We start from the raw sequence: 16,957 nt of genomic DNA, 5'->3' as shown, positions 1-16,957 counted from the left end.
TTAAACAAAGCTTTTTGTTCGTGTAATCGTACTCTGTGATGGCAAACTGACTAACGCCTTATCATCCTAACTATGAAACAATTAGAATAGGTTGACCAAAAAGCTATCAATCTAGGTTCTCAACACTTTCCAATACAAGTACCCTAAAAAATGGTTCGTAAACTTCGTTTGAGTGGTTTTGAGTTTAATCCTTGGAGTGAAGATTGATCAATGTAGTGTCAAGCAATTCCACGTAAAACTCCTAATATTAGTGATACAATGACCCTATTTTACTTAGTTTTTTTTTTAATTTAGTCATATTTGTCATATTTGAGAAAAAAAAAGTTCAAGTAAAATTTTGGGCTTTACTGATAAAATTGTTTTGCGTGGATTGCTCTATTTCAAAGTATACAAGAATATTATAATTTTTCTTTTTTTACAACACCCTCAAAATCCACCTACTGTCATTCCATACTCCTAAATGAACCTCAAAACCCCCGAATCATGATATAGTTGCTCCGTTTGGTATCAACGACTGCTCAAGCTAAATTTCTACTGCGCCGCCCCCATCCGGATCAAGGAAAACCTTCCAGAGATAAAGGAGGTACCGCCAAAAGTGACCAGGATCCTAAGCAGCAGCAGCAAAAAGAAAATAAGGATCCAACACCAGCCACGCCCAAAAGTAGCAAAAGTTTTGTAAGTCTTCCCGAACCCCAGCTAGTGGATCCCAATTTGTTGAACTTAAAACCATATTGTAGAGTGCAAGCAACTACTTAGAGAAGCAAAAACAAAAACTCAACCAATGCATCGTGTGCGTGATTTGATCCCTTGTCCAGTTTTCAAATCTTCAACTCCCCTAAGAAACTACTTCCTTCAATCGGATTTATTACTAATTCCCGAAAAAAACAACAACCAAACTTCCCGTCTTCAACCACGTTTGTCTGTGATGTTTCGGATGGGATGGGTTCTGATCCTGTGTGGTGTGTCCCCTATCTTTCACTTTTAAGTATCAGTTCTCCAACGGCTCCATCGGATGTGAACATCAAGTGGTCTCTTCGAATTTCCAGGGTTGATTTGTCTTTCCTGCATCCTTGAATCAAGCATAAACTTTCTCAAGCATCAACCAACTAATAACGGAATGACTAGCTTTCACATACTCACGAACTTTAGTTTGGTGCTGATTTTCACTTAACACAACACTAGTTACTTTCTTTTAAAGTTTACTTTTGGCTGTTTTGCTAACACTCATTTAACACCTTTTGTTTGAAATGATTATCCATTATTTTGTTTTAAAAAAGGACAATTTAAATACAACTACATATAGGTCTCGAAATGCTAGAGAAAATTGCTGTCAGTAGCATAAGTTTTAAAAAGGTCTGCATTGTGCCCCATTAATAATGCACCGTTTCAAGGCAATACTGATTGTAAATTTGTGGAGTGTTAGGGTACCTCGAAATCAATACCAAGCAAGGACTAACAGAAGCACAAATCACTCTATGTTGCATTTCATCATACTGCATGGTGCACAAATTCATTTTCAGGTATGTGGGAATTGTAATCACAGAGAACAGACGTACAAGCTCGATCCAAAAATCTTCAAAAAAGAGTGTAAAATTTCAAATGCTGACATCAAAAAATAGGTTGAAAACTAACTTGAAACAGTGCCATGCCATCTATTGCGCCGTTACAAATCAAATTTTCATGCACCCAGTTATCGAAAAGGCGTAATCGTTTATGAAATCATCAATAATTTAACTAAAGCCGCTCTTAAATAGACGGATTTAATATATTGCTAGATGAATGCAATAAGAGTTACTTTTGTCTGGACAGAATTTCACTTCCTTTATTCTATACGGTTTTTACTTATTGACTTTTTCGGTGGGTGAAATAACTTTTTTTTAAATTTACATAACGTTTGGGATTACTTTTTTCAATCCATCATCAAATGTCCCCCTCAGTAACCCGAAACGTTACGTAAATTTAAAAAAAAAGTAGTTTCACTCACCGGATAAAAAGTACCGGTGATAATTTTTTTCTCATTTCTTTATTTTTGTTCAGTACTGAGGCAGTTGAAATAACTAACAGTTTAACAATAAGTTATTGCATTTCTTGAACGGTTATCGTCAGGGGACGAATCGGCTATACCCAATCAATTGGGAACATTCTTGACGATAAGTCTTGCCCATCAGAACTTATTCTAGACATCTCACAGCGGGTTACTTTCAAGTATAACTTTTGCATCCAAATGTCTAAAATTTAGCACTTCTAGCTTGAAAGTAAAAGCGATAAACTTTTAAGATATTTTTTCATAATACTACCGGACGAAAGTGTTACGAAACTCTAACAAAAGTTTTCTTAAAACATGCCAAACAGTTCATACGACCTTTTCAAAACTGACCAAAATTTTGTATTTTTTTTCTCAGCTTGGTTTTGATAGTTCTCTTTGGTGTGTTTGGAGACATCTGGTGGCCCAGCCAAAAAACATAAATTGGTCCAAAACGATCGTTGGAAATTTTACCCAAGTTTCGTGGTGTGGTGTAATTACTATAAAAAGACATGGAATATCTACGGTTCCATTTACTCAATAACTATACAATAAATATTTAAAAACCTTTTTTCAAAAGCAAAGCATTATCAGTGTCTTTTACGATTTATATATTTAAAGAATATTGCTATCTACCATGACCGTAGGAACAGGGGGACGCTAAGCGAAATATTCTCCTCTAAACTCAAGATTTCAATCTCTCATCAAATTTTGATGAACTACTAAAATGAATCAAGATTAACAATCTCGGCTTATAACTAAGGCGCATACCTTAAAATCTTATCCTTGGTCTACAATTATTCTACAGTTTTAAAAAAATACCCACTTGTTAATAAAAATTTAGACCCGAATATTGAATTCCAATAAGTTTAAACTAAGCTTGTCTGTCCGAATGTATTCACTTGATTTTCAAAATCATACAAATATTTAAATTGACTCATCAGAATCATGTATTTAGCGTTCAAAACAATTTTTTTGAGCGAATTCTATCAAAATAAACATGATCGATTTCTTGGAAACCTAAAATATAACTCGAAACTGGCTAATGATTTTGTTATCAAGACAACTAGATAATTAACAAATTAACAAATTTTCAAATGTTTTTCTTCTTGATTTTATTGAAGAATTTTCAAATTAACCTGGATCTTGCCTAGATTTTGGGTTGTAAATTTTTAAACTGAATGCCCTGAATTCGCAAGGTTTCTAGATAAAATATCATGGATTTGCCCATGCATTCTACGGCCCGAATGCATGCGGAAAAATATTTAATACGCTTTGGTTCAAATCATTTCGGACGTTCTGGTCCCAAATTTGATAATAAAAATTAAATTAATTGTTTGTGATCAGATTTCAGATTGTATATCCAGTTTAATATTCTTAATTTTCAGTTCGAATCATTATTGGGTCCAAATCCTGATTCGAATGATTTTGCATTTCAAACTAAAACAAGATTGATTTTCATGTTCAATACTCATCTTGTGGAGCATGAAAGAACATATTTTAAATTACAAACCATTTTTAAAATTTGGGATTGAAATTTTAACTCTTTATTCTTAAACAGAATTATGACTTCTAAAAATTTCAGAATGGTGATTTAAAATCGGAAAATCAGAAACAGTTTCATCATTTGGAATTTTCATTCAGATTACGAAATTCGTGTTGGAAACCAAAAATTCAGGATTCAAATGCGAGATTTTTGGTTAGAATTCTTATTAAAATTTCACCTCTTGGTTTATGCTCGTAAAGGAATTCTTGTGTGGAATTTAGATTCAAAATTCATTTTATTATTTAGATTTCTAAATTTGTATTCAGGTTGAAAATTGAAAACTCGGATTCAAAATTCAAGTTTTAAATTCAAAATCAGCTCAAAATAAAATTTCATTATGCAGTTTAAAATATAAATTAGAGAATTTTATAGAGGATTTAAATTGCTGGAGATAGCAGTTTCATAATTCTGATTGTTATAAAAATAGAAATTTTATATCTGATCAAAAACAGTTTGGAAACACAAACCATGTGGAAATCGCAAATAATCAATAAGCTCTAGATTCACTTTGAAAATTGCGTTCATTCAAATATCTAGATTAAGGTTGCTAGAATTTTTTTAAGCACGTACCCGGGCCGAACAAATCCAGGCAAATTTATATAAATAACGTGGCAAAATTCCGGCATTTAATTCTAAAATTGACGACCAAAAATCCGGGCAATATCCGGGCAAATTTTGCCAAAACCCAGAAACTACTGAACAAGAACCAACCAAAATAACTTCCTTCGATATTCATCGAAAGATTCTAAATTGTATTCAAGGTTTCTAAAAACCTTTCATGGTTATTTTAATGAAATTTGCTCAAAAAAATTAGCTTTGCATGTTATTTGCTCAATTTGGATTTAGTGGCGCACGATTCCCCACCATTTTTCAAAATCCAAAATTAATTGCATTTTTTGCTTTGCAACGAAAAAAAAAGTGGCCCATGATTCCCCAATCTCCCATATAAAATATCCGGGAAAACTCGAATAAAACCGGGCAACCTGGCAACCTTAACCTAGATATAAAGTTTTTTTTATTTACGATATTTTAGTTATGAAATGTGTTTTAAATGATAATTTTTTGTTGATAAAAGTAATGAATCTTCAGGTAAATATTCAGCCGGAAATGTTCCTCATTGCTTGGTTGATTATTGGCTATATTGCAGATTCGTAAACAAAAATTTAAACTTAAATCTTGAATTTTAATCAAATATACAAGCGTAGAAATGAAATCTGATTTGAACCGCAAACTTAACATCTTACTTCTATAGCTTACTTCTGGCTGATTCAAGTAAATACAAAAAGTTTATCTTTCATTTATTTTTTAAAAGCTCCATGAAAAAAACATTAAGGACTTATTTTCGAAGTAATAATTAAAAAAAAAAAGCATCAATGTAAAACAGCTTAAGCCTGAAAAATGACATACTTAGTTAACAAACTTTTTTCTACTATTTTTATGCATGAATTGTTCAAGTAAAAATGTTTTCAGAAAAAATGTCACCAAAACTCCCTCATGAGGCAGTTTCTTTCTACGGCCCTGCTACCTTCACAATAATAACAGCATTTTGAGAGATACCCAGCAAACATTTTTGTAGGTATATTTCTCAACAACTTAATTAATTTTTAAACAACTTAGGATGAATTCTTCATACTTCGAGAGAGATGATTTGATTGTTAAATGAGGTTCAATTCATCTGAGAAAGAACCTTTTATCATGACCAATTTGGATAATCATGTGGATGAACGTCAGTTTGTAAACCATATTCATCCAATTTGCCAGATAAATTTATTAAGTTTACACTTACCTTATCCCAATATTTTCACGCTATCATTGGAAATGTGCAACGCGAATTCCTGTAATTTATACTTTGTTCAAACGAGAACGTTGCAACTCGTTAATAGATTTTTTACGGTCGCCATGCAAGAAGTAAAGTCTTTTCAACTATGAATTACCTAAGATATTATTCCTGTTTCAATTGTGTTTCGTCTTCTAAGAGACGTATTTGGTTCTCCAATTTTTTTAAGAACTTATGTAAAATTCTGCATTTTTTAAATACATTTTCATATTGCCAAATTTATTTTATAATCCACTACTTTCCTTTATCAACATTAATGTCACCAAATAACACAATAATTATATGAGTAAATTTTGTGGAGCATTCTCAAAAAAAATTATTTAAAACTTTTTTCAATTGAAACATTGTAGAAAGAGTTTTGTTTCAACAGATGATGAAGAATTCAGAGCCATACGCCTTGTCTTTAGAGCGTTGGTGAATATTTTTAAAATAGATTCTGTAAAATTTTGCACAACTTTTATTGTGATTTTAGTGCCATTTTTGACTAAATTTACTCGAGTTCCCATGGTGTACTTTACCTATATGTTTCTCGAATCGATTATAGGCCAGTGCCTTTCGCAGTTTAGCTTAGCTTAGCTTAGCTTTATTGACTACTTATATCCACCTTAAATCATTGAACTCGAAATGCTTCATTTAAAAGTTTTTTTTTATTAAAATAGACTAGAAGAACTTAGTTTTTTTTTCATTTGATTTCAAACTATAGGTACATTTCGAATTCCATGATCGTTGACGTGGCTAAGCAGAACAAGTTCCACGTCGCAAATGGTTGCTACTCCGTGATTAATGGAGGCCATCAATTTTGCACAAAGTCCAAAAGAATGGTGCTTGGGATTAGCAGTCATTCTCATTGTACAAAACTGATGCTCTCCCTTTTTTATATGATTAATAACGGCGCCGGCCACGTCCTTGTAGTCTATGGGGAAAAGAGAAGGATTGTTAGTAGGACACTCTTTAAGTTCAACTAGCAACCTCTCGCTCTTTCATATTCCAAAAAAAATTTTTGAAATAGTCAGAACCAAAGACAAGCTAGTATCACCAACTATGGAAACCGTCTATACGTCTGCGAATCCATGTTCAAGTATTCAAGGAAGGAGTTGTGTTAGTTTGTAAAAGGTAGAGATCAGAATCCATTTTGGTAAATGGTGCGATCATGATTTTCCTACACCTCCTATGCTCCTAGACATTTCCTAAGGAAACTCCTATATCTATGAGGCATTTGATAAATGTCCAATCAAAATGGATCGAGTTAAATATTAAAGGCAAATCGATACCATTCTAATTCTTGATGAACTAGCTCTTTTTTTCTAACCGTGATCCCTGTTGAAGCAAGAGTTTGCAAAAAGACTTAAATGGTTGAAGACGGAATTTTATTCAAAATAAAAATGAAAGGGTTAATGTGTCGAAGTTTGAAACATTTTGAAAATTTCGATATTTTTCGATAAAATTTTCTTCTCCGTGGTTTAGCCGTTAAACGGTATTAGTAGTAGTGAAATTGGACCCCAAATCGAGCAAATGCAATAAAAGATACCTACCTCAGTTGATGCTGGGCCAGAAATAATATGTAATATAAATTTTTGCAGTAAGTTTCTTCCTTTACTGTGACCAGAGCGCTTCAAGCCGTAAATTCGATTTTAGTATCCCACTCACAAGATTATTTTTGTTTGATATAAAATTTTTTATAGGTCATCAGGAATATCCTTTTTTAAACAACGTTTAAATATTGCAAACTAGAATGCCAACTCGTGTCAAACTTGGTGAAAATTTAATCGTCCTTCAGAAGCCATAATTTTTTTCTCACAGTTTTTTTAGAAAGAGCTTGTATAAACATTATGATTATATTCAATTTCAGTATTGAATTATTGTTGTTGGTCGATTTGAACGGTAGAAGGTAGGTTTTTTAATGAAACCTAGTAATGCCTCAAAGTTTTTCAAAATCTGTGATAGGTACCTACATCAGACTGAGTTCATTTGGGGTCATTTTGAAATTTCAATAAAGCTATGTTTTGGTTCAAAACTCATCCATGATTTTTTTTTTCAGGATTTTTTAGTAACATTTACGTGATTAAATTTGAACTTTCAAGTTTGTATGGGAAAATTGATTATTTTGTTCGGAGAAATCGATATCATTTTGGTTTCATCTGTGAAAACGAGCCTGCTAATGATTTTTATGGCACTTTATAAATTTATTAAAGGAAATTTTCAGCTGTAAAAAAACTTTGTCAAGAATTGTAGCTTTGTATCTTATTAGACAGAAAAGTTATTAGCTGTTGAATAGGAATATGTCTTTTGGCATTCAAAAACAATCAATTCAACTGACATCACTGCTAGAGACTAGCGAGGTATTGCTTGCAAAGTAGTCATGCAATACCTCACTAGGCATCAGCAGTGATGTCAGTTGAATTGATTGGTTTTCAGTAAAACATACCTCTATATAATAACTTTTTTGACCAATAAGATCCGAAATTACAGTCTTCGACAAAGTTGTTCAGCGGAAAATTTCTTTGGTGGATTTTTAAATTGTCATAAAAAACATTAAAAGGCTCGGTTCTACACAAGAAACAAAAATTATGTTGATTTTTGGCAACAAAATATTCAATTTTCCTATACAAACTTTAAAGTTCAAATTCACTCATGTAAATATTACTTAGAAATTCTTCAAAAATCATGGATCAGTTTTGAACCAAAATCTATCAAATTTTCAACCTATGTACTTATCCTAAAAAATATACAATTAAAATCATTTCATCTACAAAGAGCAAATATAACATCTACTAACAACTTGTTCATCGTTGGTAAGGTGGTAAAAGGTAAATAAAAATCTATGTTTAAACTCTAAAATCCTATGGTTGTGTCAAGCCTAATTATCACAATATCGTGTACCTATATGTTTCATCAAATTATATAAATGTCGGCAAAATGAGGGAAACCATCGTGTTGTTATGCACCGGAAATTAATTCAGTTTTATTGTTTAAATATTTTCTTCCTCGTCAATACTTCTCGAACCTCAGATGGAAAAGATTTTCAGTTTCGCCTGGAAAGGAAAACGTGGCATCGAAAATCAGGAGGGCGAAGAATCCGATGAGCACGTAAGCCATCATTATCCATATTTTTTCAAATTTGAAATCATTTATTAATTTTTGATCAAATCATAGAGCGACTACATCGACGACGAGCAGGGATTGCAGCGGAAGCACAAGGTGGACACCACCCTGCAGATTCACTTCTTCGGCAAGAAAGGCAATCAGGATTTGCAGTACGATGGGTTCTACAACTTTATGAAAAACCTTCAAACCGAAGTGCTGGAGCTGGAGTTTTGTGAATTTTCCAAGGGTCATGAACGAATCTCGGAGGTGGATTTCGCCAAAATTTTGCTGAGATACACTTATCTGGTACGGAGGAATTTTTATTTGAAAATTTTGAGGATTTTAATTGATTTTCTAATGGTTCATTACAGGACACAGACGAGTACGACAACTATCTGGATCGTCTGCTAGATCGAGAAGCCAAGGAGAAGGGAGTTTCGTTCGAGGAATTCCGTCAGTTCTGCCAATTTCTCAACAATCTAGATGACTTCTCGATCGCAATGAGAATGTACACGCTGGCTGATCAACCGATTTCGAAAGGTATCTTTCTTATCACAAAGTGTTTGAAAAGTCTTTCTAACCGTTTTCTCCTCAACTTGCAGACGAATTCGGTCGTGCAGTGAAGATCTGCACCGGGTCGGAGTTGAACAAGCACCTTATCGACACCGTATTCGCTATCTTCGACGAGGACGGAGATGGGCTGTTGTCCTACAAGGAGTTCATTGCCATCATGAAGGATCGCGTTCATCGAGGTTTCAAAGTAAGTCACTTCGAGCACGTGATCGAAGATTATCTGGACGAGATCGATAAGGAAACGGAGCATGGTAGCGAGTTTAGGCCGCTGTTGCATATGCGATCGCGGGCTTGCAGGCGACTGCGTCGGTATTTGCTCTATTTCTACTACCATCCGGATCACGGGTATCATCCGGACCGGGAATATCGGTAGAGATGGTAACGAAATAGTACAAGGAAGAGTGAAGTAGAGGATTTAGTTCATACTACAGGATTCAATGGCACTTTTAGCCATGGAACAATTGAACATCTCGAAACTGATCACAAAGAACAGAGAACAGAGATAGACACGACATTCAACATTGAATGAATTTCATTTTCATATTCATTCGTTGTCATTTTATTTTAAAATTTTAACTTCGTATTCTATGTATAAATTAACAATATTCATTGTACCGACTAAATGTTGATCGAACTTTCACAGTGTGTTCAAACCAAATTGGTCGGTAAAAACAATCAGTTTTGCGATTTTTATTACCCGTTTTTCGGCAAATTTGGCGAACATTCGGTGGAAAAACGGCGTATCGAAAAACCTTTTAAACGTTTGTTCGGTAAATATTGAGGTACATTTTTCGGGTAATAACTACTGAAAACTTGTTCAGTGAAACTTGTTTGTTTCATAGGCAATTGCCACTTTTCATAAAGGGTGGTCATAAAAGTGGTCAAACTTAATTGCGTGTGTAAGTATATAATAAAAAAATAGATTTACACGCAATCAAGTTTGACCACTTTTTGATCCAAACACCCTTTATGAAAAGTGGCAATTGCCTATGAAACAAAAAAACTAAAGTATTTTTCTGTTTGAGTTCAACATGCATAAAAAACGGAAAAATAATCAGTTAAGCTTCCGGTCGACCTAGTTCAAATTGGCGAGCCTTTCGTTTGACGCCTGCCATTAGATTTAGAATGCGGTTAAAAACAGTGCAGACAAGTTATGTTTCTTCAGGAAAGGCAGCAAACGCTTCTGAAGATACCTTTTCACGTAAATGGCTGACGGTCCCGGTTGAAACGAAAATGTCGCTACAGGCACAGATAGCCAAACGAGATATTTCATGGCAAACTTTGACAGTTTAATATGCTTGAAAAAAAGTGCCACTTTTCCCTTTCCAGTTGCTGTATAAACGAAAGTAACCGAGTTCTAAAATGTTATTTACATAGTAGTTCTTGAGTTCTAGAATGTGTAACTCGTTAATTGATTCGGTAATTTTTTTCATGGAAAAGAAGTGACAGCTGTTAAACATTACTGACCTTTTTCAGTAAAAAATAACCATCTGTTAAAATGTTGACAGTTCTCAACATGACAGCTCGTTATATTACCGAACAATTGGTATTTTTTAACCGAAGTGACTTTAATTATCACCGAAGAACCGATTATTTTACCCGAATAATGATAAAAGATCGGTTTTATAAACCGAACAACTGATAAAGTTAACCGAAATACCTGTAATGATTACCATAATACTTGTTATTATTATTGAAATGCCAATTATTTTTACCAAAAAAATTTAAAGTTTGGTAACATTTACCGAACAATCGGTAGAGTTTACCGAAATTACTACCGAAAACCCGTAAGTTTTACCGGACAAATTCAAAAAGTTCGGTAATACTTACCGAAAAACCGGTTATTAATACCGTAATCCGGGGTAATATTGATCACTTTTTTCAACATATTCCGATTATTTTTTCTGTTAAGGGGAATGTGGCATGTTTTATATTTTTAAAACCAGTACTGGACTGGAACGTAAAACATGGATGCAGAAATTTATTGAACCTCTTTAAATTTGATTTAAAAATTGTTTCCGTCTTTGTTTAGATGTTTTAAAGAGTTTTCTTGATCATAAAGGATTCAAAACATCTTCAAAATTTTTACAAATGCTAGTTTATCAATTTAACTTTGATTTTTAAAGTTTTATTTTAAAAATATTTATAATCAAAAAAAGAACTATGATGTTGCCTACATTTAGGGGCAAAATGATTATAATTGCTAAATAGTTTGAGCTTCAAAATACAAATGACATTTTACCTTCACACATTCCCCTAGGCCCTCCCACTATTTCCATTTTCATTTTTTCTTCAAAGTTAACAATTTGATAGGGTTCCTTTCCATTTGTCCAATACGGGCTTACTCTTGGAAAATGTCCTTATTTTTTTGAATATCAAAAATTTATCATTAAATGACTATAAAAATAGCACTAAAACTATACACATTCAAAGCAAAAAAAATAGCAGTTCTTTAACATTGAACAACCCGTTTGCTTCTAAATGCATTTTGGTGTCATCATGAGAGCTGTTTGTCTGCAATCCTTGGAAAAAAAAACATTTTAAGATTTTGAAATTAGATTTTTAACTAACAGAAAAAAAGTTCAAATACAAGCCAAATTTTGCCTATTTGATACTCAATTAATAGGCTTTCAAACGTAGAAAACAGTTTTCAAAAATTCAAACTATAGACTGAGTTATTGATGATAATGTGGAAAAGTTAATGGTTGGTCAAATTTAACCCGGTGATCAAATTTACCCCGTTTTACGGTACCGAAAAAACTATAATTCTTACCGAAAATTCGGTTATTTTTACCGAAAGTTGATATTTTTCGCTGAAATATCTGTTGTTACCAAAACGCCGGAAATATTTACGTAAACTGTAAAATTTTCGGTCATTTTTCCCGAAAACCGGAAAATGTTCGATAGTTTCGGAATATGATACCCAGCATAGCAGAGGCTCAATCTAATTATAAAAATGTTCAGCGTTATGGCTACATAGTACCGTCTCGTGGCTTTTCAAGGATCGGCCATATTTCTGTTTGTGGTGTTGTGGACAATGTGGGCAAAACAAGCAAAACAAAATATTGTTGCCTTCTTGATCAAAACACGCGAAACCAAAAATGCCAAGCAATGGCGACGACTGGCATACCCGAGCACATATAATAAGTCTAAACGATTAATTTCGGTTGCAAAAGTGAGAGGGAAGACTCGAAGTGTCAAAACTGAAAAAAATGGTAATCGAATTTCGAAGTTCGTCTTGACAGCTACACTGTTTGCAGTTTTATTTCGGTATTTTTTTACCGAAAACTGATGCCATTGCCATTGTTTAGGGGAGATGAGGGCATAACGAGCACCCAGGGCATAATGAGCACTACGCTTTTCTACGAAAGTACGTATTTTCTTAAATAAATTTTCATGAGGATTTGTTTCGTACTTCCTATAGTATTAATTTTTCACAAAATTAGGAATCTCCTTATCATCTTTACAGAGATATTTAAAAAAAACTAGCTTGGTTCTCAAGTTACGAAAATATTATAATTTTTGAGCATCACGAAATAAGCTCTTATGATCTTAAAATAACCTTGATCTATAATGTACGCACTGCAACATGATGTACACATTGTTTCTCAATTTTTACCATCATAAAATTTTTGATTTTTCACGTTTATCAATTTTAAAACACGTTTTTACTTAAATTTGTTGACTAGGGGCATAAATATAGAGCACCATATTATCGAGGCATAATGAGCATTTTCTGCCGTAGAATCTAGCAGCGAATTGAAATTGATTTATAGCGCCACACCTTGACTAGTTTTCATCCGACAATTTAGCCTATTGGTAAGGTGTCGGAGAGGTAATCAAAAGACTAGAGTTAGATTTCTGTTCGAGGTGATTTTTTTCCATTCACAATTCATGATCGATTTTTTTATTGTTACATTATACGGCTAGTAGCATCATCCTCCGAACAAAGCACTTAATGTATGAGCGTGCGTGAATTGTTTGTAAATATTCTACAAACAGACCTAGATTATTTTTTTTTCTTTATTATAGAGACTTTCAGCCTAGATTATTTTGTTATTGCTTTGTTTGATGAATCTACGACTCACCTGACTTCATCGAATTGAATTCGCTGCTAGATTCCCCGGCAAAAACGCACATCTTGCTCTGGTTAATGGTGCTCATACTGCCTCAGGGGGGGTTCTCATTATGCCTCCACAGTGGCTGGTTTCAGCTTTTGGCAAAATTTTTTAAAATGCATTTTTTAACGTTTTCATCTAGTTTTTCACGTTTCAGCCCATTAGGGAATAGGCTTTCCAAGTGTCTGAACACGAAACAATAATGTAACCTCCATATTATAGCTATTTTCTATGGTTAAATAACCGTTTTCCTTAAGGTGGCCATTATGCCCCCATCTCCCCTACATCAAAATAAACGAACTTCAGTAAGTCAAGAAGCGATTTACGAGACTCAGTAAAAACAAGACGTCCGATTGACCAATTACCGGAAATTTTTGCATTACAGAACTAGTTCTGTAAAATAAATTACCGAACTCGGTAATTTTAGTTTATCGTGTACACAGCCGAACTGTGATGAGGGTTTGGTATATATTTAGTATACTTTCAGTTGTAGCAAGATGGCACTTTTGATACAGTGCGTATAAGGCAGTTCCCCACTTGTCAAAAGAACAGCTGATTTCTCATGTTTACATTTTCTTGACATAGGGTAGGGTAAACATAACAAAAACATTACGCATGTTCAATGACCAGATAGTAACGAAAAAATTGGCAATGCAATTGTAGTGGTTTTGCAAGCGCACCTTGGTGAGGAGAATATAAATTCTTTATTTAATTAATTGTAAATTCATAACAAGTTAAGACATGAAGCTATGCTAAAGAATTTAATTAAAGAAGTTTTTAAAAGAATGCATTGAACAGTGCTAATCATCATCGATCAAAATGGCGACCAGTTGGTGTTTACATTTTTCAAAACAAAAACAAAAAGTTACCGTACCACAATCTATCTCAGGAAATACTCTATTCCATAACTAGCACACCACATCTGCCTTGGCATTGGTTTCGTCATCCATTACCACGCAATCAAACTTTGTCAACAATGTCGTTTTTGTCGTAAGGTTTTGCTTACCGTGTCACACCGCATGTACAAAATTTTGATTCGTAACTCCTCTTGCTTGGACGCCAATTTTAATAAGTGATAACTGCCCACGAAACCAGAATTCCCTTAAAAAGGTTTCATAAAAGTTTCATGTTACAATTTGGCGTACATATTCACTTGTATTTCTTCTTCTGAATAACTAATCGTTCCGTTAGTTTGTTCTAGTTTCATTTATCTATTTCATCGTTTTACTCCATGAATTCTTCAAGCAACCTCTTCTTAAACTCTGATTTATTATAAATTATTTTTAAATTGTTGAGAAGATTATTCCAATTAACAATGCCTCTTCTCAAGATTCACAAGAACGATATTCATAAAAGTTTTCAAATGAACAACTGAAGAGAAGCTTTCGTAGATGTGATACTCGAGAAAACCGTGATAATGAACGTCCAGGTGATATGTCGTTAAGTTTAACCTTTTTATCGAACCATAAATTTTGCAGTATTGAGCATTTACTTGGCGGTTCCAGGAAAGATCCCGATCAAAAATTATTCCGAGGTTTTCAGCAAAGTCGTCGAACTGAATTACCGTATTGTTGAGAGCTAATCGTGGCGAATTTGAGAAGGGTAACTGTAGGGATGAGATGAAGAATATACATAAAATAAATCAAATTTAATTAAAAATAAAATAGAATAATAGTTGTATTCGGCAACACTGAAGATAAATAAAATAAATAAATTTCTATGGCAACGTTTGCTATTTTGGCAACACTGGCAAACAAACAAAACAAAGTCAGTCATTAATCTATTCTTGTGAGCGACAGACGTGTCCAAGTGAATCGAGATTCGTAAAATCACAACAACTGTCTTCCAAAAAGCAGAGCCTTAGTTTTTGAAGGATTTATAGGTAGGAGGTTTGATTCTGACCATGCATTTATTCTTGCGAGATCTTCATTTATTTTTGAATAGAATTCACTGAGATCTACATAATTTTTCTGACAAAGATATACTTGAACATCATCTGCAAAGAGGTGGATTGATCAGTGTTGTAGGACTGTTCGAAGGTCGTTTATGAAAAGTGAGAAAAATAAAGGTCCAAGAATTGATCCTTGAGCAACTCCAGAGCCAAAGATAGTAAAATCAGAAAAACAACCATTTGAAAAAACTGCTTGAGAACGACTTTTGTTAATTAATTTGATGTGTAATACACGGTCGAAAGCTTTAGCAAAATTAATCAGCAATATTGTAGCAATTATTTTGATTTAAGTATTCGGTTATTTTATATTTTGTTAACTTTTCAAATATTTTTGAAATTGCACTCAATAAACTTATTGGTCTGAGGTTTGATAATTCATGGTATTTAGCCTTTTTTGGAATAGGGATAACTTTAGATTTTTTCCATTGAAACGAATACTTAAATATTTTAATTTATAGAAAAAATAAGGCGAATTTAAGTTGACCACTTTTTTATCCGAGCCCCCTTTTATTACAGTCTCCTGGTCATAATAGAAATAACCCAATTGAAAAACGTACTCCACATGTTACAAATTCGGTGGAAACCCCTGGTTTCGGCAATTGCCGTTTTCTGTGCATTTCGTAACATTTTTCAGATGATTACTTTCAATTGTTCGTCAATTTCAATATGTCAATGGAGTCAAGAAAAGCTGGGCTTAGATTTTTCAAATTTGGATCTCATGAGGAAAAAAATTAAATGAATCCCGCCTTTTTGCAATGCAAATGCAGACACTGACCAGAGAAGGAATAATAATATTTTTTTGAATCCTCCTCACTTCACTCTTCCTTGTATCGGTAAGTATACTAAACGTTTGTTTATGTCTTAAATTATGAATAATCGTTGTTATGAGAATGTGTCTATCTATTTTATTATGCAAACCATTCCACACACACGCCTTAACAGTTAAATCTTAAGCAAGCTACTAACCATCCATTAAAATTTTCCTATACTTATTCAAGTGAAATACAACCCGATTGGTAACCTTCTATCGGAATGCGAAATTATTTTGTTCCAGTATGTTTGTCTTGTTTTTTTTTTTTGTTTAAGATTTGTTTTTCAGTTCGGCCAATCAAAATTCCAAATTCGTTCATCACATTTCCTATACGATAAATGTACCTTCTTGGCTTTGTTTGTCTTCGCTTTTGGTTTCGTTGCTCTGTTGTGTCCTTTCGATAGGTGAGTACACTTATCTTTTAAAACTTCTATTGTTCTAGAATGTTTATTTGAAATTTATCATGAAATTGTGAAAAACTTATTAAAAAAATTAATTTTTTTTTCTTTTCTTTTCTTTTCAGTCCAACGTCAAATCCGAGGGTTGGGAAGCCTTCAAGCACTGTCTCAAGCAGGAAATGAGACAAAATGCTTAAGGGCTAAAAGATGGATCATTCTCTTTTTCGAGCATCTTGCGCTGTGCGCGTGTCTTCTTGTGTATTGTTGATGTTGTTAATGCACTTAGCCAAATTCAAAAAAAAATCCTACAAATCAAATGATAGCTAAATTTTACCTATCCTGTAATCGATGTTATCGAAAAACATTTGAGTGCAATTTGTTAATTCAGTAAATCAAAAATGTTTTAATCTTGTTTAAATTTGTTGTTTTTAACATCCTATCTACTAGAAAAACTTGTATAACTTAATTGGAGTTTTAATCTTTCGAACTGTTTTTAGAGCGATGAATTAGTATTAATTTTTTTTTTTCATCAATATGAATCATTCTTCCATATAGTTAAGCATAAACTTTCTTATTATTAAATTAAAAAAAAACAAAAACCGATTAAATCCTAAAA

General features: G+C 33.2%; 1 protein-coding gene across 1 annotated transcript; it reads left to right on the top strand.

The window, feature by feature from the left end:
• Window positions 1-258: 258 nt before the first annotated feature.
• LOC129753426 (calcium uptake protein 3, mitochondrial-like) lies at window positions 259-16,720 on the top strand. The gene is made up of 7 exons (XM_055749250.1): window positions 259-276; window positions 493-675; window positions 8,416-8,493; window positions 8,560-8,796; window positions 8,862-9,030; window positions 9,093-9,250; window positions 16,467-16,720. The coding sequence occupies exons 1-7, from the start codon at window positions 259-261 to the stop codon at window positions 16,536-16,538; spliced, it is 915 nt and encodes a 304-aa protein (XP_055605225.1). The 3' UTR covers window positions 16,539-16,720.
• Window positions 16,721-16,957: the final 237 nt, after the last annotated feature.

Source organism: Uranotaenia lowii, chromosome 3, assembly GCF_029784155.1.
Source record: "Uranotaenia lowii strain MFRU-FL chromosome 3, ASM2978415v1, whole genome shotgun sequence".
Taxonomy (NCBI): Eukaryota; Metazoa; Arthropoda; class Insecta; order Diptera; family Culicidae; genus Uranotaenia; species Uranotaenia lowii.
Note: the sequence above shows the minus strand (reverse complement) of the source record. Positions and strands in the feature narration are given on the sequence as shown.

What these genes read in the sequence shown, in the direction of transcription:
- LOC129753426 (XM_055749250.1), top strand. An exon ending in GCGAAGAATCCGATGAGCAC is followed by an intron (nt 8,494 to 8,559) that starts GTAAGCCATCAT and finishes ATCAAATCATAG; the next exon opens with AGCGACTACATCGACGACGA. An exon ending in TGATCAACCGATTTCGAAAG is followed by an intron (nt 9,031 to 9,092) that starts GTATCTTTCTTA and finishes CTCAACTTGCAG; the next exon opens with ACGAATTCGGTCGTGCAGTG.